A 24,556-nucleotide genomic window follows, 5' to 3' on the forward strand; every position below is an offset into this window, starting at 1 on the left:
CTCTCCCTCTCTGTCTCTCTCCATCACAGTTGGAGGGAATCTAAAGGAATCACCAGTAACTGGAAGTGACAGTGAGTCACTGGCAAGCCGGCCAGGAATTAACGCGCACACGTACGTGCACGGACGGATGGAGTCGCCCTTTGACCCTGCTTCACTCTGCTGGACCCGCCTTCCCAGCAGCCTCTCCAAGTAAATGGCCAGAACTCCATGTGCTCTCATGGTCTGAAACATATTGGGCAGTTCGTATCCAGGATCAACCACATTCTGAGTTTCTGCCTCACTTTGTCCACGAAAGACAAGTTTTGTTCTGGAACTTGATGTGCTTGAAGGATAAAAGAAATGTAACTGGGCTGTTTTGGTGCACCTTTGTGTTTGAGCAATGATTGGAAAGAAAAGCTTCAAACACTTTGAATTTTGTCTTGGCTGAAGGTGTAATTTGCCAGAGTGAGAAGACGGGGAGGCAGAGCTGTGACGCTCGAATCTGTTCTCCACAGGGTCGAGCACCACCGGGTTCACTTCATTCCAGTAATAATTAAAATCAGTTTGCTGATACTTTAAACATGACTCGATAATCCACTGAACCTAACGTTAAATTTGTATAAACTTAGCCTTTTGTGAAAAAAAAATCTGTGGCATAAGCAACCTCAAAATTAATTTCAAAAACTGTTTTCATATGCTGCAGTGAAGAATTAACAGTAAAATATTCATATGTGTTGTCATGTTCAGGATGGTGCACAGAAATGTTTCAATCATATATATATATATATATATATACACAGTGAGGAAAATAAGTATTTGAACACCCGCTATTTTGCAAGTTCTCCCACTTACAAATCGTGGAGGGGTCTGAAATTTTCATCTTAGGTGCATGTCCACTGTGAGAGACATAATCTAAAAAAACAACAACAAAAAAAAAACAAAACAACAACAACAACAAAAAAATCCGGTAATCGCAATGTATGAGTTTTTTAAATAATTTATTTGTATGTTACTGCTGCAAATAAGTATTTGAACACTAACCAACCAACAAGAATTCTGGCTCACACAGACCTGTTAATTTTTGTTTAAGAAGCCCTCTTATTCTGCACTCTTTACCTGTATTAATTGCACCTGTTTGAACTTGTTACCTGTATAAAAGACACCTGGGGCCTGTACTACTTAGACTGCTGGGGGGTTCCCATGATGCACTGAGTGTTTCTTTCTCTTTTTGCTCTGTATGCACCACTCTGCATTTAATCATTAGTGATTGATCTCTGCTCCCCTCCACAGCATGTCTTTTTCCTGGTTCTCTCCCTCAGCCGCAGCCAGTCCCAGCAGAAGACTGCCCCTCCCTGAGCCTGGTTCTGCTGGAGGGTTCTTCCTGTTAAAAGGGAGTTTTTCCTTCCCACTGTCGCCAAGTGCTTGCTCACAGGGGGTCGTTTTGACCGTTGGGGTTTTTCCGTAATTATTGTATGGCCTTGCCTTACAATATAAAGCGCCTTGGGGCAACTGTTTGTTGTGATTTGGCGCTATATAAATAAAATTGATTGATTGATTGACTATGAAGCGGGGTTAACTTACTGAGATGCAGTGTTGCCACAGTTACTTTGAAAAAGTAATCCAATTACTGATTACTCCTTGAAAAAGTAACTTAGTTACTTTACTGATTACTCAATTGTAAAAGTAACTAAGTTAGATTACTAGTTACTTTTTTAGTTACTTTTCCCAGCTGCCGACAACAACCCTCTGCCACCTCAACATGACAATGATACCTCTTTTGCCAAAACTTACTTTATAGTCACCCTTTCTTGACTTCAATGAAAATAAATACTTGTTTTATAAAAAGTAAAATAAAGACCTCTTTCTTGACCTCATATTTAACTGTTGACAGCACTGTAACAGTAAAATTGCAATTTCGAACCTACATTGTTTATAAATGTAACTATTAAATTCATTCTAGCATTTTTCTAACATTTAAATTCTCTCTAATATTTTACTTGTCGAAATTAATATTATTTTAAGTAGTATTAGTAGTTGTAGTAAAAAAAGGCTTCAAAACTGGACCTTTAATCTAGGGGTGTTGTGAGGGGGGCACATCCCTCCCCCACGCCCCCATTCCATCTGGATTCGCCCCTACTTTGGCGTTTGAGCACAAAGAATGGATAACATTTATTACGCAGAAAACGTGACCAGATTTACAGGTAAGAAAGTTTTATTGTGTTTTCACATCATGTGGTCCTCAGAAAGAGAGTTTAGGTGCATTTGAGTGGAAAATAGTGTTAGTTGTTGACGCGTCGCGGAGGATCAGCTGTTTTAACGTGCAGATACAGAGCGGCTCAGCTCAGAATTCTAAATAAAGGAGGAAAAAAAGTATAAAAATGTCTTTGTAAAGCTCAGTGCAGGTGTGCTGATCACCGTGCTTTAAGAGGAGACGACGAGTCAAGCAACTGCAAAAAAAGTGGATGAAAAGCTCACAGCTCGCTTAAAGTGGGCAGTTCAGTCGAACCCCGACCTCCTGCCCACGGACCAAGTTTAATGCTGCTGTCGACCCACAATGAAAAATAATAGTAACGCACAGTGACATGGAGAAGTAACTTTAATCTGATTACTGATTTGGAAAGATTAACGCGTTAGATTACTCGTTACTAAAAAAAGTGGTCAGATTAGACTGGCATCACTGCTGAGATGTAACCCAGGGTTAACTCCTTAAACCGGGGCTGACAAAACCTGGTGTTCTCAAGTGGTGTTAATCGGTACTACGACGCTAATTAAGCTGTTGATTTGTTGAACCTGTGTTAACCTAATTGGAGTTTGTGCGCATTCACATAAAAGGGGCAGGTTGCAGTGCACGTCACCATTTTTCAATGATGGCGTGGTCACCTTACTTTACCGAAGAAGAATGCACGATTATTATGCGGAGCTACGAGGAATTTAAATTAACGTTAAGGGGGAAATCGAACACATTGTCTGCCAATAAAGCAAGACAGGCTTGTTGGCAACGTATTGCTGATCGGGTAAATGCGTAAGTACAATTCAAGTGTTCTCCAATCTGTTACAGATGATTAGCCTGTGGAATGTCTGATATGTGTAAAATAATGACCTTCTTTCATTAATTACGCCCAGATGCAACACGATTCAGAAGTGGGCATAGGCCTTCTAATAGATGTTAGGTTAATTTAATGGTTCCTAAATAGGCTACCTATCTAAGGATTTAAAGCCATTAATGGTCATTCTGTTAACAGTTACATATATATCACTTTGGCATTAAGGTTATTCAACAGGACAGCCCCATGTGGGGAGAAAAAGAATGTGAAATATGTAATTATAGTAATTGTATATTAGAATATTTAGAAAAATCACCCAAACCAAAGCAACCCTTATGTGGCTGAAATAAGTGAAAAGAAGGTGAGCTTAGAGTGGACTACACGATAATGGGTATATGAAATAGGCCGAATAGAACGGCTATACCTGCACATTGATACTGTGAAAAGATTTGCGATTGACATAATCGCCCTCGTGCACTCCCAGTGGTGCACTGATTGGGATTTGCGTGCAATCAATGGCTCCTATTACTCTTGGGAAACCTAGGAGAAATTGTTATTGATAAGCCCCACTTCGCCTAATTAATGGCGCCTTAAGAGAGTAGTCCACTCTGCGGAGAGGACTGCCTGAGCCTGCATGACATTTTCTCTAAAAGATGCAGGTCGAGGGCAGAGAAGATCCCCAGCCTGCCCCATCACCCTGGACATTCCCTCCTCTCTCGGTTGCCATCTGGTCGTCGGTTCCGTTGCTTGAGAACCAGTACCGAGAGGATGAGGAAAAGCTTCTTCCCCCAGGCCATTTGTTTATTGAATTTGAAACAGGGAATTTCATTTTTCTGTTTTTTTCTTTGCATATTTAACCCCCCTATTACATTTTGCATAACTCCCCTGACAACTCATCTGCATAATTGTACATCTGTAAACAATATTTTGTGTGTGTATGTATGTATATATATATATATATATATATATATATATATATATGTATATATATATACATGTATATGTATGTGTATATATGTATACATTAGTTCATTTTTATTGCACCTTTTACTTTTGTGTTTATGCTCGCGTGCTTTTGCTATTGTTGTTGTCAGCGCAGGTACAAAGACACTTTTCACTGCATTTTACATATTGTATATTTTTGCATGTGACAAACATCTTGACATCTTAAAATTCAAATTTTTTTCTTTTCCACAAAGTGTCGCAGACAGACTGCTGCTGCTCAAGTCGACCTTGCAAAGGTTTTCTTCTTGTACTTGTATGTGTCGCAACTAGTCTTAAAAATAAGACAGACTATTGGCTCCCGACTGACTTCTCGTGGCTACATGAGTAGAGCTGCAGTTGATGAGTGAATTGGGCACTGCAGTCTCGTTTGAATCTTGCGTGATATTGCAGGATTTGACCATTTATGGGGACCTGCGCTCCGTTGTGCAATAAATACACAGCATAACTGTACTAGTTTGTTTTCGGCTGCAATCACTGAAGCAGTCGCGAAAAGTAGTTTTTTTTTCGGTTCCCATTGGAGAAGAAAAGACGAGGCAGATGGGAGATGTCGTGTCGGTAAGTGTTAGATTACACAGCTAACCAGAGATGCTTCGTTCTCTCACCTGCAGAACCGCCTCGACACATTTGTGCTCCGGGTCAGAAACAAACCACAACACATGTCCACTTTCCACCGCATCTTCACTTTTTTTTTTTTGCATTTTCACTTTGTGTGTAATTTGCCCAAAAAACCAATTGAAATGCTGTGGTTGGTGCCCCGTTAGAGAAATTACATCATATGCGTCATATTTTACCCCTTTAGCGCCCGCACTCAACTGTGCCTGAGCTGCCAAATAGCATTGGATCATAGAAAAAGATTTCATCATTTTAAAATGACCATATTCTAATGATGAAAAATGTAAAGAAACAATCCTCAACGATGCAATTAGAATTTGATTACATATTTTTCCAATGTAATGTGGTTTGATTCTAGTTCTTGTAATCTGATTACATAATCCCAATTACATGTCATCCATTACCACCCAACCCTGCATGTACTGAGGCAGGAACAAGACTCGTCATCTGCCCTGGTTGGGATTTTCCTCATATAGTCAAACTTCTTACTCAATTCAATCCCATCATAATGCAAAAGGTCCATGAAGACCCACAGATAATTTTATGCATGTAAACCCGTGTGTGGACGCCGCAAGTGCCGCCACAATTCACATTTACAAAAACAAAATTAACTTCTTCATATGTGATCATTTGTTCTACATTTGACAAAGTGCATTAACTGTTGGGGAAAGAGGAAGTGAGAGTGAGAGAAACAGAGCTGTGACACAAGCTGCATAATTTATGCAGATTGTTCTGTGTTGTTAAAGACTCACACAGTCATCTAAATCCTTGATTACTGGCAAATCGCTACTCCTCACTGTAATATGTCCATTTTATTCTTTTTACTTAACCTTCCACAAAGACGCACTCACACTTGGCTGATGACAGCATCTGAGAATATGCTTGAAAAATATTAGCAATTCAGGGGATTTCTCTAAAACAGTATAAAGAGGAAAATTTTAATTGGCAAAGCAAAGAAAAAAAAAGTTCTTCAAGTCAGGCCAGAAGTGTGAACAATGAAGTACAGTGCTGTGTTATGTATTTATTTTGTATTCTAAATAAATATTTCTGCTGTAAATTCATTCTGAGGTATCTGCAATGTAAAATGTGTGATTATCCGTGTTTGTTAGTTTTTCCCGAAATGAGTATATGTATATATGGCCAAAATTTTGGTTATCAGTGAGCTGGTTGTGATGTATGAATTAGTTATGTAATGTTCAGTAAAATAGCCACATTAATAAAGTGTGAGGAAGTTCAGCCTTTGATTTCAGATTTACAAGCTTGTCCTTATTTTTGCAGCACAGGGGTGAAAGTAAGCTGCAACGCAGTGGGAAGAGAGATCCAGTCCTCTCCGGCCGGTACGCAGGAGTACACCTCGGAAGAGCAACTTTCACCCCTTCACACAACGTGAGCCCTTTCAATTTTCAAATGAATTTCTCTCAAATAAATGTAAATTTGATGAATACATGAAAATCATCAACAGAATGTACCTCCTGTGACATGTTGAAGTAGATTTTAGTGCGTTGAACGAATGTTATCATTTGTAGTAGGCCACTGAGAAACATACTGGATGATTATCACCCTTGTTCATGCATAGTATGTTATACATTATATAACGGCTGAGTATTACTGCTATGGATTATTTGTACCGTTTGCCGTTGTTTCATTGACTGTGCAATAGTTCTTTTTAACATGCAATTTTGGTGCTACAATGTGCTATTGCACGCCGTGCATGCTCACAGTATTGGGGGGCGGCGTTTAGCTAAACATGGGTCTTGGCTTTGCCTCGTTGAATGGTCCGTTCCATCTTTCACCTCATGAAATATTCGTACCATTGTACTCAAACATTCATTATTAGTATATTCTTACTGAGGCATAGTACCTTATCATGTTTCCTCTGTTTGTGTGTTCGAATAAAAAACTTCAGCAGGATCCTAGAAGCAATAAAAAAAGCCTACACTAGCATTACTCTGTGCTACCAGCAGGTGGCAGTACATTTTCCCTTTGTTATTTTCAGAAAAAAAGATTGTTGCATTGTTTAATGATGCTGAAGTTGTTCTGTTGCTGTTCTGAACAGATTTGATGGATTAGTTGAAAGTTTGTAATTTTTTTTTTTTTTTTACTTACTCTTCTTCTGTCTTAGAGCCCCGCCCTCTGCCTGAGAGACAGGCAAAGCCCCGCCTTCAGGAAGCAACGGTGAGAACAGACCACAGCAGGCCAAAAAGAGAGAAAAAAGAGAGAAAAGCGGTGGAGATGAAGAGGATTTAAACAGAGGTGAACATGAATGCCAAAAAGGAAAAAGATATTTGAACTGATAATTTAGAAACAGCTGTGGAGTGAAGAAGCAGAGGAGCAATTTGAAGAGCAACAAAATATGTTTCCATCAACTGGTTGCCACCAAAATATCAAACTCAGCTGCAGTTATGTTCTGCAGGGATTTTTTTCCCCACGACGGCCTCACGAGTGCCAGAGGACGACTTCCAAAACTGAGATGATAGTTTGGAATTCCAACTAAACCATATGTCATTAATGACTTCAGCACAATATTCACACATTCATGTATTTTTTTGAAAAATCACAGATGAGCTTCAGTGAACAAAACCACAAACTTTATATTTTTGTGCATCAAAATGCACTGAGAAATTATAACATTTTTAAAACAGAAATGAGACTTTAGAGATAAGAACTGGACCGCTCGCTGCCAGGATCAGCTCAGTCCAAACATAAATGGTGTTTTGTTTGGCCGTAAATATACGGTGGTTGTGTCATAGTGAAATGACGCATATTATTTGTATGGAGGCTGAGAGACACCGCAGCATTTACAAATTAAGAAAACAAGGAAATACAGAGAAGACAAATACAAAAAATAAAAATAAAAAAACACCTGAATCAATTTTACAACAGGTCATTGGTCTAAAAAACCCCCAAAACCAAAACAAAAATCTAATTGAGAATATGCTTGAAAACAGGGAACACAAACAAATATAACTCGCAGCATGTGATTTCTGTGAATTCACTCATAAACAGCCACGTTACAAACTGCACCAACAACACACAGGTTTCTTTTTAACTGATGGACTTCTCAACACATCATGGTGCTCTGTTAGCTAAGTAAATTTATTTCCTTTACTGATGATTTTACTCTTAAACTAAGTATGATTTTGTGTTTTATTATTTTAATTTGAATTGAACATTGGAAGTCAGTAGAAGTCCAGCGGTTGGAAACCTCTTTTTGTCCAGCGAGTACTCAAGTCATTCTGTTGTTTTGCGCAGCCTCTGTATTTTGCATGCAGCATGTGAATTTGCAGACGTTCTGTCAAATTAAACCGCATGTGCCGTCTGTGATATTCATTTGTCAACATTTTCTCAATTAGTTAGTAGTCTACTACTCAATTAGTAGTTATAAACTGAAAGGAATAGAAGTCTTTAAAAAAAACAAGATTTAGAACCAAAGTAAAGGAAAGGAGTATTGCAGTAAATGGTGTCAAATTATGGAACAATCTTAATAAAGAAATTAAAGAATTAAGGTCGCTTAAATTATTTAAAAAACATTAAATTAGATGTATTAAGTATGAAACTATGAAATAAGTCAGTGGGCTGCAAGAAAGTAAAAAAAAAAGGTAATCTGTTAATAATGTTTGGAGTGTCTTAAGTTTAAAATGTAACCTGTCAGAGATGTAATCTATTAATTAATGGTCATAATTATGAAATGGGTCAGTGGTATGTGACAAGTTAAAGAAATGCAATCTGTTAAATAATGTTGACTATAATGCTGGATATTGAAAGATTGTATTGTTAAAAGGGGCAGAAATCATAAGACTTGTTCTTCTTCCTGCTCCTTTTCATTCTGGTGTTGTGATGCTTTTTGTTTTTTCTTTTAAATGAATGAAATAAATATTAAAGAAAAAAAATCATAGCTGTCACCCATCTTCACTGCGGGCACTGGTCTATTCTTCTGTTAAGACATCTATTTCGAAAGTGAAAAATGTAGTTAATCATTCAGTAAAAATTTGGCGCCAGCTTAGGAGACTCCTCAGTTGGAAGATGAGTTCAGTACTTGCTCCAATAATGGGTAATCATGAGTTTGCCCCAGGGCTTATAGGTACATCTTTTAAGCAATGGGAAACTAAAGGGATACACTGTTTTCGTGACCTTTTTATACAAGGCACTTTTGCTAATTTTGATCAACTAAAAGAGAAGTATAACATTAACAGGGGAGATTTCTTTAAATTTTTACAAGTCCGCAGCTTTGTGAAGATGTTTCCCTCTTTTCCCGGTCGACCCCCCTGAATACGAGTTGAACTCAATTATTTTAAATGACCCACTGACAAAGGGCTCAATTTCTAAGGTCTATAATGATCTGTCAGATATGGAATATCTGCCCTCTCTAGGCCACCTGAAGGAAGCTTGGCAAAAGGACCTTGGAGTAACATATCGGACTCCCAATGGAACAAGGCTCAGGATAATGTCCACTCATATTCAATCTGCGCTCGACACTGATTATTGCAATTTAAAGTTTTGCATAGACTTCATCTGTCCAAGCAACATTTGACTAAAATGTTTCCTGGGACAGACCCATCATGTGACCGTTGTGGCCAGAGTCCGGCCTCATTGGCTCATACCTTTTGGAGCTGTCCAAACATCTACAATTACTGGACAATGGTATTTCAGATGCTCTCTGAGATTTGTCATATACGTTTAGTCCCAGACCCGGTTCTTGCCTTATTTGGTGTTGCCCCAATTACAACTAATCTTTTAATTAAACAAAAAACTGTAATAAAATTTGTGGTGCTTCTGGCTAAAAGATTAATACTGTTGAATTGGAAGCAAAATAACCCACCCTCCTTTACTAATTTATTACTGGATATAATGAAACATGTACAATTAGAAAAAATAAAATTTGAGCTGAAAGGCAAGGTGGACACATTCTACGGGATATGGCAACCGTTCCTAGATTACTTTAACAGGTAAAGTGAACTGTATTTGTGATAGGTGACTCGCCCCCACTCATTCTTTCTCTCTCTTTTTCTCTTTTCTCAACTCTGTATTTTTTGTATTTGTTCCTAATTTTGTATGTCAAAGAAAAAACCTCAGAGATTTAATAAAAAAAAAAAAAAAGAAAAAAAAAGAAAATGTGCAAGACATTTTTTCATGCAACAGCCTGCTGTAGAATTGATGTTTTAGTTCTAGCGGTGTGCTGTCGGCTCTTTCAGCCACCGTACATTTGCAACTAGAATCGCCTTATTAGATGTATCACTGTGACCCTCCTCCCCCAATCACAGATTTCAAGAGCTTCATGTTGGTGAATTTAGACTGAAGCTTTAATTTACATTGCAGTGGAACATTTGAATTCTTCCTGTGGGACATGGTGCCCTCTGCAGTGACACGGCAGCGTCCAGGGCAAAGCAGCACTTAAGGAAATGGCAGAACTCTAAACCAGTTCTCAAGGTAACAGGAGCCTTACACAAATAATTTATAAACTGTTCGGATGCGAGGGTCACACTCAGCTCATCCTCAGCCGGTGACATTACAGTGTTCCCGTTTCGACCGGGGGCTCTGCGTTCTAGGAATAATTATAAGATTATGTCCAAAAATATATATATATTCAGCAAATGTGGACATTGTGTCAGAATGAAAGGTAGAAAAAAGGGGAAAATTTAAATCGTGGGAGAAAAGGGAGCATTGACAAGAATTTAGTACACTGACTTCCTGATGAGGAGGAAGGCCGTCGCTGATTGGTGGAGGCGCTGTTTGTGGAGGGACTCTGGGTAGTGGGCGTCTCCAGCGGCAGTGGCAGTGGTGGAGGGGGTGTGGCCGTCAGATTGCTTGTAGGAGGAGGGAGTGGCGGAGGAGGAGGAGGAGGAGGAGGAGGTGGCGGTGGGACCGTTTCCTCTGTGGCTCCATTTTCAGAGTTGGGGCCGGAGCCATTATTTGGCTCCTCCAATGCCATGGAGCCCTGGTGAAAGCAGAGGGAGGAGAATAAGAGAGTCAGGAATTTGTAGCCATTAACCTCTCATGTTTCTCTTAGCAACCACAGCGTTGGGTTTGTCTGTGTGAGGTCGATGGTTCATTACAAGTCTGCATGTGAAGAATTTTAAAAAGCGGCCCATGCATTTTTTTTTTTTTCCAAGAGAAACTTGTGTAAAACACTTCATTTGTATAATGTTGAATGTGGAAAACAATATTCCTGGCTCCACTTCTGGAAGTGGATCCAGACCAAAATGTAACCAACCAACCAAGTTGAACGGCGGTCCACATCTTCAAAGCTTCCATGGTACTGCAGAAGTTCTTATTCAGAACACTACAGGAACCAGACATTTATTAAACCGCTAACTTAGCCTCCATGCAGTGATTATTTATGTCACATCCGTGCTTTTACGTTCCGTGGCTACGGTACACAAGATCATGTGGGATTTCTGCAAAAATTCAAAATGTGGACATGCCATAAAAAGATTAAGAATATTATATTGTTTATATATATATATATATAGACACACACACACACATCCATCCATTTTCTTCCACTTTATCCGGAGTCGGGTCGCGTGGGCAGCAGCTCAAGCAAAGCCGCCCAGACCTCCCGATCCACACACACCTCCCCCAGCTCCTCCAGGGGAACCCCAAGGCGTTCCCAAGCCAGTCGAGAGATGTAGTCCCTCCAGCGTGTCCTGGGTCTTCCCCTGGGCCTCCTCCCAATGGGACGTGCCCGGAACACCTCTCCAGCGAGGCGTCCAGGAGGCATCCAGAAAAGATGCACGCTGAAGGTCCTGATTTGACAAAGCCAACAGAACCACATCGTCCACAAACAGCAGAGACAAGATTCTGTGGTTCCCAAACCAGACCCCCTCTACACCCTGGCTGCGCCTACAAATTCTGTCCATAAAGATAATGAACAGAACCGGTGACAAAGGGCAGCCCTGGCAGATGCCAACGTGCACTGGAAACAGGTTTGACTTACTACCGGCAATGCGAACCAAGCTCCTGCTGCGGTCGTACAGGGACTGGATAGCCCTTAGCAAAGAACCCCAGACCCCATACTCCCGGAGCACCCCCCACAGGGTGCCCCGAGGGACACGGTCAAACGCCTTCTCCAGATCCACAAAACACATGTGGACTGGTTGGGTGAACACCCATGAACCCTCGAGCACCCGATGGAGCGTGTAGAGCTGGTCCAGTGTGCCGCGACCAGGACGAAAACCACACTGCTCCTCCTGAATCCGAGGTTCGACTATCGGTCAAATTCTCCTCTCCAGCACTCTGGAATAGACCTTACCGGGGAGGCTGAGGAGTGTGATCCCCCTGTAGTTGGAACACACACCCTCCGGTCCCTCTTCTTAAATAGAGGGACCACCACCCCGGTCTGCCAATCCAGAGGCACTGTCCCCGACTGCCACGTGATGTTGCAGAGGTGTGTCAGCCAAGACAGTCCCACAACATCCAGAGACTTAAGGTACTCAGGATGGATTTCATCCACCCCAGGAGCCTTGCCACCAAGGAGCTTACTAACCACCTCAGTGACTTCGGCCTGGGTAATGGATGAGTCTGCCTCTGAGTCCCCAGTCTCTGCTTCCTCTTCGGAAGACGTGACGATGGGATTGAGGAGATCCTCGAAGTATTCCTTCCACCACCCGACAACATCCCTAGTCAGGGTCAACAGCTCCCCACCCGCACCATAAACAGTGCTGGTGGAGAGCTGCTTCTGCCTCCTGAGGTGTTGGACGGTTTGCCAGAATTTCTTCGAGGCCAACCGATAGTCCTCCTCCATGGCCTCCCCGAACTCCTCTCAGACCCGAGTTTTTGTCTCTGCAACCACACGGGCTGCGGCACGCTTGGCCTGCCGGTACCTGTCAGCTGCCTCCGGGGTCCCACCTACCAACAAAGACAAGTAGGACTCCTTCTTCAGTTTGACGGCATCCCTTACTTCCGGTGTCCACCACCGGGTTCGCGGATTGCCACCGCAACAGGCACCAGAGACCTTGTGATCACAGCTATGAGCGGCCGCATCGACAATGGAGGTGGAGAACATGGTCCACTCGGACTCCATGTCTCCTACCTCCACCGGGATCTGGGAGAAGCTCTCCCGGAGGTGGGAGTTGAAGACCTCACTGACAAAGGGTTCCGCCAGTCGTTCACAGCAGACCCTCACGATACGTTTGGGCCTGCCGGGTCTGACCGGCTTCCTCCCCTCCCAGCGGATCCAACTCACCACCAGGTGGTGATCGGTCGACAGCTCAGCCCCTCTCTTCACCCGAGTGTCCGAGACACGTGGCCGAAGGTCAGATGATATGACTACAAAGTCGATCATCGACCTCCGGCTCAGGGTGTCCTGGTGCCACATGCACTTATGGACACCACTGTGCTCAAACAAGGTGTTCGTGATGGACAAACTGTGACTAACACAGAAGTCCAACAACTGAACACCACTCGGGTTCAGATCGGGGAGGTCGTGCTTCCCAATCGACCCCCTCCGGGTCTCACTGTCGCCGCCACGTGGGCGTTGAAATCCCCCAGGAGAACAATGGAACAATGGAACAATTGGATTCTGTTGATGTTCAGAATATCAGATTGCCAGTATGCAGAAATGTCTCTTACCTGAACCCACATCAATTTAAAGACTATATCAGTGAGGAGGGAGGTCAAAATTACAAGCAACATCCAGAAGTTAAAGAATTTTTGTTCAAAAAGTTCACTAGAGCCTCTGTATTACAGTGTAGTATTCACAACACTTCAGTTTTTCCACATGTTATGTTACAGCCTTATTCCAAAATGGAGCAAATTTATTTTTTCCCTCAAAATTCTACTTACCCCATAATGACAACATGAAAAGTATTTTTTATTTTAGATTTTTGCAAATTTATTAAAAATGTAAAAAACTAAGAAATCATATGTACATAAGTATTCACAGCCTTTGCCATGAAGCTCAAGAATGAGCTCAGGTGCCTCCCGTTTCCACTGATCATCCTTGAGATGTTTCTGCAGCTTAATTGGAGTCCACCTGGGGTAAATTCAGTTGACTGGACATGATTTGGAAAGATACACACCTGTCTATATATAAGGTCCCACATATAAGACCAGAGAATTTTGTTTCTCATGGTCAGAGTCCTTCAGGTGCCTTTTGGCAAACTCCAGGTGGGCTCCCATGTGCCTCTCTCCACTGAGGAATGCTGGAGCTCTGGCAGAGTGACCATCAGGTTCTTGGTCACCTCCCAGACTATGGCCCTTCTTCCCAGATCTCTCAGTTTATGCTCTGACATACACTGTCAACTGTGGGACCTTATATATAGACAAGTGTGTATCTTTCCAAATCATGTCCAGTCAACTGAATTTACCCTACTTGGACTCCAATTAAGCTGCAGAAACATCAAGGATGAAAATGGAAACAGGAGGCACCTGAGCTTCATGGCAAAGGCTGTGAATACTTATGTATATATGTGATTTCTTAGTTTTTTTTTATTTATTTTTAATAAATTTGCAAAAATCTAAAAAATACTTTTCATGTTGTCATTATGAGGTGTTGTGTGTAGAATTTTGAGGGAAAAAAATGAATTTACTCCATTTTGGAATGAGGCTGTAACATAATGTAGAAAAAGTGCAGGTATTTCAAGGTTTTGGAAATGGAGCAATATGTCCACCTGGTGGACATTTATGATTAATGCAGGTAGAATAGAATTTCGCCAAGAGTTCTAGTATCTGAAAATATCAGTGCACCCAGTGTTGTGAAGTATCAGATGAAGGCAGTTTGAGTGTTCAGGCCACCAAACAGACAAACCAGCAAACTGACAAACTTTCACCTAATCGTAAATAGAACACAGTAATAAAATATTTTAATAAACACTAACACTTTCTACTGTAAATTGGACAGCATTTCCAATTTTCTGACTGACTAAAACTGCAGCCTTTCCACCTTTAAATAAACAGAAGAATAACTCATTAATACGTAATAAATGGTGTCAGATAACCGTCTTCCGGACTCTTAAAGGCGTGACGCGACCTGCTTCTGGGCCATGTAGCTTTAAATTCTTTCACAGGGACTGTTCCAAGAATGCCAAATGTATTCAGCGTGATCCTCCCTCGCCTCCCGTCCCTGTGGTTCCTGCTGTTTTTAGTTAACTCATAAAAAGATAACACCCTGCACGTAATAACAAAGCTAATATGATGTAATCTCTTGGGGAATTCTCTCCATCTGTCCCCATCTGCCACTACAACTGATAGTATTCAGATTTCCACACCCACTGGACCCCCAACACACACGCGTCAGACCCGCTCTCAAAGCGTGCCGGCACTTGACAGGATGGCAGTTAATGTACCGTGACATTTAACCCAGCTACCCCTCCCCACCACGTCTTTTATTCTTCAGACACGTGCTTGTCATTGGAGCCTCCTTCCCTTTTAAGAACCCCCCAGAGAGTGGCAGGGAGGTCCGCAGCCAGATGGATCTGTGGCAGCACGTGCAGTGGTGGCAGTCGATTAGCCGATCCATCTGTTAGGGGCCTTTGGGACCATGACAAGCCCCACTGAGGCCTTAATTGGCTCAATGCGGATTACATTTCGTACCCTCCAGACCCGCCCTAGTCCTGATACCCATGAGATTATGGACACGTCTCTCCAGGGACAATAGTGAGAATCTAATCTGTGCATTCAGCTGCCTGTGTAGGTATGTGACATTAAATATGTATGACTCAAATAATTTAGGGGGATAAAGACAATTTTATCATCTGTATTTTACAGGCTGTCCCCAAAAAAAAGTACCACAAAAATAAAGCCATAGAAAATCTATAGACTTTTGGATCCTGATATCTGTCATATGTTATCTTGAAGCATATCTCAGGGAATTTTATCTCTGGTGTTCATTTCTAATTTTTAAGCGTGACGTTCACAACATGTGTCCAATATGTGCACAGCTCCTGTGGTTGGGCCAGATCTCCCTTTGTTAACACTGTGAACAGTTCCATCAGTTTGAAACTTCTTTACAATCCTACCATATTGTCTGCCTGGAGCTTTTCTAACTAAAATGACATTGATATTGTCGATGGGTCCGCACCATCGATTTGGTGTCAAAGTAGAATTTAACCAGTTTCCCATTTTGCTCGATTGTACGCAGCATCCTCATTGGATCAGTCCCAAACTACACCAGAAGAAATTCATCACATATATCTTGATGTCTAGAAAAACAAAAATAAATAAAGCAGAATTCAGATTAGCTGTTGCAGAATTAGAGTCAAACAATTTTGTGGCACTTTTTTGGGACACCCTGTAATAAGCAAGTGGCCTCTGTGTGCATGTGTATGGCTTCGATCACACAGACACTGGGGAGAGCTGACATTTGCCGTTTGGTGTGCTTATGTATTTTGGGTCAAGGATAAACACCGCAAAAACAGAAAGTTGGTAGGACAAATATTTTTGGAGAAATTAGCTATTTTAGCTAACCAGTCAACAATGGGTGTTGTGCTGCAATGCACCACGGGAGTTTGAGGTTTTAAATGTTGTTATTGTGGCTTCTCTTGTCGTGCCCCTTTTCTGTGGAATGATCTCCCTGCATCAATAAAAGTCAGATTCTGTAGAGACTTTCAAGTCCAGACTTAAGACGCACGTATTTTCCCTTTCGTATGGCTAACATACTGGCATAGTGTATTACTATGCTTTTTACTCTTTTAAATTAATTTTATTAGGAAATGGAGCAGGCCGCAACCTCAACTTCATCTAAAGTCTGGGTCTTTTAGTGAAGCTTAGGGCTAGTGGCTGGTGATCACCTTAGTATTTCTTCTGATTTTGTTGTTGCTAAATGCTGACAAATTACACTGTATTTGTTGTCTTTCTGATGCCTGATTCTGTTTTTTTTTTTTTTCTCTGTTTGAGGTGCAGCTCCATCCAGAGATGGGAGTGGGTGTCTTCCTCTGCAAGCCTCCCGTCCTGTGCATGAACTCCCAAAATTTCCTGTATATTCGTATTGTCAAGTGTGTCAGCAGCATGGCCCAAGCAGAGGGTCACCCCTTTGAGTCTGGTCTGCTTGAGTTTTCTTCGTCATATCAGTGGGGGAGTTTTTCCTTACCACTGTTGCCTGTGTGCTTGCTCTAGGGGTTGGTAAGGTTAGACCTTACTTGTCTGAAGCACCTTTAGGCAACTTTGTTGTGATTTGGCGCTATATAAATAAAAATAAATTGAATTGAAATTGTGGTTCATGTTAGTTTAACAGTGTTGTTAGTGTTGTACTTCAATTGTTTCAGTCAGTTTAGTTAGTTGTCATCGTGTTGCTGGTACCATAAGTGAGAAGAGTAGTGCGTTTGATGTCTTCTGTCACCATCTGGGTTTGTGTCTAAAATCAGAAGCACCTGCTTGCGGCAGAATGCAGGAAAGACAGGAAAGACGGCTGACATTTGTCGTTTGGTCTTTTGGGTCAAAGATGAACACCACCAAAATGGAACATTGATAGGACTAACATTTTTGGAGAAGCTATGGATATTAGCTAACGCTGCTAAATACATTCTGGACTTGCACACCATTCCAACTCATTATAGAAACTTTGCTTAATTTATTACCACCCTTGAACCAAAAGCTACCCATTTTATAAACACAACCCACTCTAGAACCATGAATCCCTACGGGCAACACTCTAGTATTATACAATTACAACTATAAAAATCTGTAAATCTGATGAGATAAGCATGTAGAAGTCAATCAATCACAGGTTACTTTTCCAGCCAAGGTGGGGCCCATTTACAGCTCGGTGGACTTTGACAACATAGATCCTGTCTTGTTTAAGGATACAAAAATGTAGCATGACTGGGATCAAGATCAGTTCTACGTATTGGTAACTTTCATGTCTGATAGCAATAATGGAACCTTCAGTAACTGCAGACATGATGCCAATCAAATGGTTTAAAACAAGTAGTCTGTTTGTAAAAACATTTGTCTGAATGAACTCTTTTTACCCATCCCTCTAACAAACTATCAACTCAACCTGAAACAAACATTCTACTTCCCTAAAGGAAAACACACATCACCAACTACATGACTCAGATTTTTCATTTCCAATATCCAGTCGTGTAATGTTGTCCAATATAAGAAAAATAATAATCAAAAATATTGGCCCAGCACACCCTTACCTACTGGTAACCCAGCTCATAATCCCATTGAACCACCTGCTCTGCATGGAGTAATGTCTTTTGGTTTGTGTTCTGTGCTGCTTTGCGCCAGGTGGACATAGCGTGGTAACAGAATGAAAACATGCCATATCTGTACTTTTCTTGACATGTGTCACTTATATTTAGGAAAAAACGAGGAGATTACTGGAAAGAACACAAACTTTTTTGGGCCCTCTCTCATCTGTCCTCATCCAGCCTCTTTCCCACAAATACTCAGTAGCGTGCTGGCATGCAAGGTGCCCAACTACACACTGGGAGCAGCTTGGAAATTAAGGACCTTACCGAAGGGACCTCAGTCATGGAGATTTGAACACAGGATCCTCTTGCCACAATCCCACCTGCTTTTTGATGAATGTCATTTCTTCCTTTTGTCTGCAGTTTTATGGTTTTGTCTTTGGGACGGGTGACTTAACCGGGTAGAGACAAGAGGACACAAAGCCACATTTTGCATCAGGTAGCAAACAAAAACTCAAGAGGAGGCATAGTTGTGTAACATGCTGATTAGAAGCAAACACTTCAGTCGCTGTGGTAACCCAAAACCAACAAACGGTCAACCAACAAAACATCAGCATGGACACGAGCTGAAACACAGCATAACGGCAACGTTTCCTACAGTGGGACCATAAAGTATTTAGTCAGCCTCTGATTATGCAAGTTCTCCTACTTACGAAGATGAGAGAGGTCTGTAATTTTCATCATAGGTACACTTCAATTATGAGACAAAATGAGAAAAAAAAAAAATCCAGAAAATCACATTGTAGGATTTTTAAAGAATTTATTTGCAAATTATGGTGGAAAATAAGTATTTGGTCACCCACAAACAAGCAAGATTCCTGGCTCTCACAGACCTGTAACAAGTTCTTTAAGAAGCTCTTCTGTCCTCCACCTGTTACCTCTATTACTGGCACCTGTTGGAACTCGTTATCTGTATAAAAGACACCTGTCCACAGCCTCAAGCAGTCAGATTCCAAACTCAACCATGGCCAAGACCAAAGAGCTGTCGAAGGACACCAGGAAGAACATTGTAGATGTGTAGATGTGCACCAGGCTGGGAAGAGTGAATCTACAATAGTCAAGCAGGTTGGTGTGAATAAATCAACTGTGGGAGCAACTGTAAGAAAATGGAAGACATACAAGACCATTGATAATCTCCCTCGATCTGGGGCTCCACGCAAGATGTCATCCCGTGGGGTCAAAATGATCATGAGAACGGTGAGCAAAAATCCCAGAACTACATGGAGGGACCTGAAGAATCACCTGCTGAGAGCTGGGACCAAAGTAACAAAGGCTACACACTATGCAGAGAGGGACTCAAATCCTGCAGTGGCAGGCGTGTCCCCCTGCTTAAGCCAGTATGTGTCCAGGCCTGTCTGAAGTTTGCCAGAGACCATATGGATGATCCACAAGAGGATTAGGAGAATATCATGTGGTCAGATGAAACCAAAATAGAACATTTTGGTAAAAACTCAACTCATCGTGTTTGGAGGAAGAAGAATGCTGAGTTGCATTCCAAGAACACCATACCTACTGTGAAGCATGGGGGTGGAAACATCATGCTTTGGGGCTGTTTTTATGCAAAGGGGACAGGATGACTGATCCGTGTTAAGGGAAGAATGAACATGGCCATGTATCGTGAGATTTTAAGCCAAAACTTCCTTCCATCAGTAAGAACATTGAAGATGCAACGTGGCTGGGTCTTCCAGTGTGACAATGATCCCAAACACACCGCTCGGGCAATGAAGGAGTGGCTCTGTAAAAAGCATTTCAAGGTCTTGGAGTGGCCAAGCCAGTCTCCAGACCTCAACCCCATTGAAAATTTGTTGAGCGAGTTGAAAGTCCGTGTTGCCTAATTTTAAGTAAAATGTGAAATGGCAAGGATCCATTTAGTTATCATATAAAACAATTAATTTTTTGCAGTGGAAAGAATAGTTTCATGGATTGATGAAAATATTTTTCTTTGTATACTATTATTATGGTACATTATACAGAATAATCAAAGACATTTGGCGATCACCTTAGTATTTCTTCTGCTTTCTTGTTGCTTAATGCTGATGAATTATACCTTAAGTGTAGTTTTTCTGACCAACTGATTCTGTTTTCTTTTTCTTTCTGCCTGAGATGCGGCTGGATCCACATGCTGGACTGGATGATTGTTGTGGTTGACAGGAGATGGACTCTGCTGTAGGAACAGATTCAACAAGTGGCTCGATGAAAACCCCCTCCTCAACCCCCCCTCCCCCCATGGTGGACTGGACACCTGCATGGACTCTCCTCAATTGTTGTTGTGCAAGCACACAGGTGACAGTGCAAGCACACTGTCACCTGTGTGCTTGCACTGTCACCTGTGTGCTTGCACTGGGGGTTGGTAACGTTACACCTTACTTGTATGAAGCACCTTGAGGCAGCTTTGTTTTGATTTGGCGCTATATAAATTAAACAAACTGAAAAATAAATTGCATATTGCTGCTACTGGCAGAGTCAGAAAATGTTCAGGTCTGTGATATAGTCTACAGTGTATAAAAATTAAAGACAGAAAAGTACTTCTAAAGGACATTTGATATGTAAATAAACCTTCAGCAGATACACACTACCAGTCAAAGGCTTGTGTGTGTCCAAACCTTTGACTGGTAGTGTATTTAAAAAAAAAAAAGGAAAAGTTTCCTTTCAACCTGCTGATGAGAAGAATTCAGAATAGAAGTCTAATTTAAAAGTGCTTGTTATTCTCTAGTGACGATGAACCATATGATCAAAGAGCAAAGCCTAGATCCAGTTCATCCGGAAAAAATATTAATTAGCTTATTTTGTTGTCATTTGAAGCATATTTCTTCATACAACAACACATCCAAAATCCTCTAAAATCCACCTTGGGGAAAATCTTTTAGATGCAAATGGATTTTTGGCATATTTTTCATTTCATGAGCTTGAATATGAACAATACCACTTTCCCAAGATAGCCAAACCAAGTTTAAATTTCCAAAACCTACACATATTTCAATAAAATTATTTGACATGTTTTAATGGAAAAAAGTATATATACCTCCAGGTGTAATACACAGATTTTTGTGTGGTAATGTTGGCACGAAAGGCCCATGCATGTGTGCTAAATTAATCATATCTTCCCATGCATTTTATGTGGTTGTACCTTTGCATCCAAATCTCCAATGTGATATGCTTAGAGATCCTTCAAAATGATGTTGGCAAAAAAGAATAAAAACAAAACAGGGGATATCATTGTCCCTATGAACATTGCAACTTATGTGACATTTTACCAAAACCCAATGGGTTTCACATACATGTAAGCAAACCTTACATTCCATGACAATGACTAAACATATTTCATTGTGTTCCTGACCCTCAGTTCTGTCTCAATAATTTTGCTATGTGTCACCTTACAGACAAGCTGTTTGATTGATGAAAATTTAAACAATGAATTAGTAATCAATCAAAAATAGTCCAAATGAACAATGATTAGGCCCATGTCATTAACTGATCAATGTCTAACTGCATGAATTGCAACTAATAAATAACTGAAATACAATACCATGAACAACAACTACAAAAAATAGTGTTCATAACTAAAAAGATTACAGTTGTTTACATTGTTTTATTGATTTATTTATTGATTCACGTCTCTTCATCTGCATTGAGGAGAATCCTTCTGCATTATGGCAACTCTCCCCCTGGCAATCTGCACATGCTGCAACACATTTAAGTCCATTTTGCGACAGGAACAAATGTTACTCCCACTAGGATTTTTTTGGATGAAAGTATGCACTGACATCTTATGAATTTCAGTAGAGATTCTGGGGCTGCATCCAGATCTGTCATAACTGGGGAGAACACTGTGCCATCAAGCCTCCATCCCCATTGCTTGTGATCAAGGTCTGCACATGTATCCGAGAGCTGCTTCCAAAGCATTACTTGTAAGTGAACCCTCAAGCTATGGAAATGTGCTGCTCTCTGTGTAGGTGCAGGCTTTTGGGGATCAATAATGTTTTAGGCTGATGATATCATTTCCATGTACTTCATGGTATCGCAAAATGTTTAAGGAATCTTTTTCCTTGCCACCAAACTGGATAACAAATAATGGGGAACCAGCATCACCAACCTCCTCTGTGTTGCACTGGCATCATTCATCACAGCTGATATCTGTTGAATTTCTTTACATTCTGCTACCTAGCATAATATTTATGGATGTTTGGAAGTGCTATAAGTACACAACTACATGTATTAGTCTATAGTCTGTTTCAAACTTTTTCCTTAATATTTCGGTAAATAATTTTTGGATTTATTTGAAATTTCCAACATATGAAAGTTTCACAAAAAGCATTTTTTTGTGTATCAAATTTTAGCTTAAATGCTTCAGTATTTACCTAAAAATGGGATATTTTAAAAATTGTTTATAAAACTGCTATTTTGGTCATTTCCTCAATGAAATATGAGATTTATTGAACAAAAACTGCATATATATATACATATATATATATAGTGCTGTATTGGGTTGAAATGTGCATGTTTTGCAATCCAAACATTTTGTTGTAACCGACTATAGGCATCTGTGCTGTGGCCACTACCTTTTGAAAATGTTTTCCATCTAGTTACTATGGCAAGATTATGGCAACGCAACGGCTGCTATGAAAATAAGCAAGACCTTTACATGAGTATTCAAATCCTAACTCAAACTCAACAATAGATTAACTTTATGTTGATTTGAAAGCAAAAAACTCACATTAACTTGTTAAATTTTATTTTCGTGTTGACATCACCCTAAACCTGTCTTTTTCTGTGCTTTTATGGGACAATAATGCTGGAAACTCTAAATATTCTTGTACCAATCAATCAATCAATCAACTTTTTTCTTATATAGCGCCAAATCACAACAAACAGTTGCCCCAAGTACATGGAGATAGAAAACTACTGTCTAGGCAAAACAAAGAAGTGCTAATCTTTAACAAATCCATGCTCTATCCACAAAACAATCTGTGCTGAGGAAATTTGCAGAGGTAATTATTGCAATGTGCATCCAACTTCAAACATGTATAAAAAATTTTCCCCAAAGAAAATTTTAGAGGATTTTGGATATGTCATTCTATGATACATTACCTCTCAAATGACAACAAAATTCTTTAACAATTTTTTCTGGGTTTGACCTAAATTTGGCATACAACAACCAGACATAATGACACAGATCTGAAATTCACAGCAATAGAACCTGGTTCAGACCCGGCTGGACTGAATTAAATATGCATGCAAGTCAATTTAAGCCCTAAAAAAACAACACACAAAACAGATTGCACCAAAGAAAACTTCTGCTGCTAACTGCTGTGGTCACCTTCCTCAATCAATCAATCAATCAATTTTTTTATATAGCGCCAAATCACAACAAACAGTTGCCCCAAGGCGCTTTATATTGTAAGGCAAGGCCATACAATAATTATGTAAAACCCCAACGGTCAAAACGACCCCCTGTGAGCAAGCACTTGGCTACAGTGGGAAGGAAAAACTCCCTTTTAACAGGAAGAAAACCTCCAGCAGAACCAGGCTCAGGGAGGGGCAGTCTTCTGCTGGGACTGGTTGGGGCTGAGGGAGAGAACCAGGAAAAGACATGCTGTGGAGGGGAGCAGAGATCGATCACTAATGATTAAATGCAGAGTGGTGCATACAGAGCAAAAAGAGAAAGAAACAGTGCATCATGGGAACCCCCCAGCAGTCTACGTCTATAGCAGCATAACTAAGGGATGGTTCAGGGTCATCTGATCCAGCGCTAACTATAAGCTTTAGCAAAAAGGAAAGTTTAAGCCTAATCTTAAAAGTAGAGAGGGTGTCTGTCTCCCTGATCTGAATTGGGAGCTGGTTCCACAGGAGAGGAGCCTGAAAGCTGAAGGCTCTGCCTCCCATTCTACTCTTACAAACCCTAGGAACTACAAGTAAGCCTGCAGTCTGAGAGCGAAGCGCTCTATTGGGGTGATATGGTACTACGAGGTCCCTAAGATAAGATGGGACCTGATTATTCAAAACCTTATAAGTAAGAAGAAGAATTTTAAATTCTATTCTAGAATTAACAGGAAGCCAATGAAGAGAGGCCAATATGGGTGAGATATGCTCTCTCCTTCTAGTCCCCGTCAGTACTCTAGCTGCAGCATTTTGAATTAACTGAAGGCTTTTTAGGGAACTTTTAGGACAACCTGATAATAATGAATTACAATAGTCCAGCCTAGAGGAAATAAATGCATGAATTAGTTTTTCAGCATCACTCTGAGACAAGACCTTTCTGATTTTAGAGATATTGCGTAAATGCAAAAAAGCAGTCCTACATATTGTTTAATATGCGCTTTGAATGACATATCCTGATCAAAAATGACTCCAAGATTTCTCACAGTATTACTAGAGGTCAGGGTAATGCCATCCAGAGTAAGGATCTGGTTAGACACCATGTTTCTAAGATTTGTGGGGCCAAGTACAATAACTTCAGTTTTATCTGAGTTTAAAAGCAGGAAATTAGAGGTCATCCATGTCTTTATGTCTGTAAGACAATCCTGCAGTTTTAGCTAATTGGTGTGTGTCCTCTGGCTTCATGGATAGATAAAGCTGGGTATCATCTGCGTAACAATGAAATTTAAGCAATACCGTCTAATAATACTGCCTAAGGGAAGCATGTATAAAGTGAATAAAATTGGTCCTAGCACAGAACCTTGTGGAACTCCATAATTAACTTTAGTCTGTGAAGAAGATTCCCCATTTACATCAACAAATTGTAATCTATTAGACAAATATGATTCAAACCACCGCAGCGCA

General features: G+C 40.7%; 1 protein-coding gene and 1 long non-coding RNA gene across 2 annotated transcripts in view; one reads left to right on the plus strand and one right to left on the minus strand.

Moving 5' to 3' along the window:
• espn (espin) overlaps positions 1 to 24,556 on the minus strand; it is a 142,370-nt gene that overhangs the window by 31,518 nt on the left and 86,296 nt on the right. Inside the window, 2 exon segments of the mRNA XM_034173173.1 lie at positions 6,743 to 6,800; positions 10,326 to 10,575. Of these exon segments, the coding sequence (XP_034029064.1) occupies positions 6,743 to 6,800; positions 10,326 to 10,575 (308 nt within the window).
• LOC117512937 lies at positions 38 to 7,413 on the plus strand. The gene is made up of 3 exons (XR_004561422.1): positions 38 to 189; positions 5,919 to 6,026; positions 6,763 to 7,413. It is a non-coding gene; the product is annotated as an uncharacterized LOC117512937 (long non-coding RNA).

This window comes from Thalassophryne amazonica, chromosome 6 (genome assembly GCF_902500255.1).
Source record: "Thalassophryne amazonica chromosome 6, fThaAma1.1, whole genome shotgun sequence".
Taxonomy (NCBI): Eukaryota; Metazoa; Chordata; class Actinopteri; order Batrachoidiformes; family Batrachoididae; genus Thalassophryne; species Thalassophryne amazonica.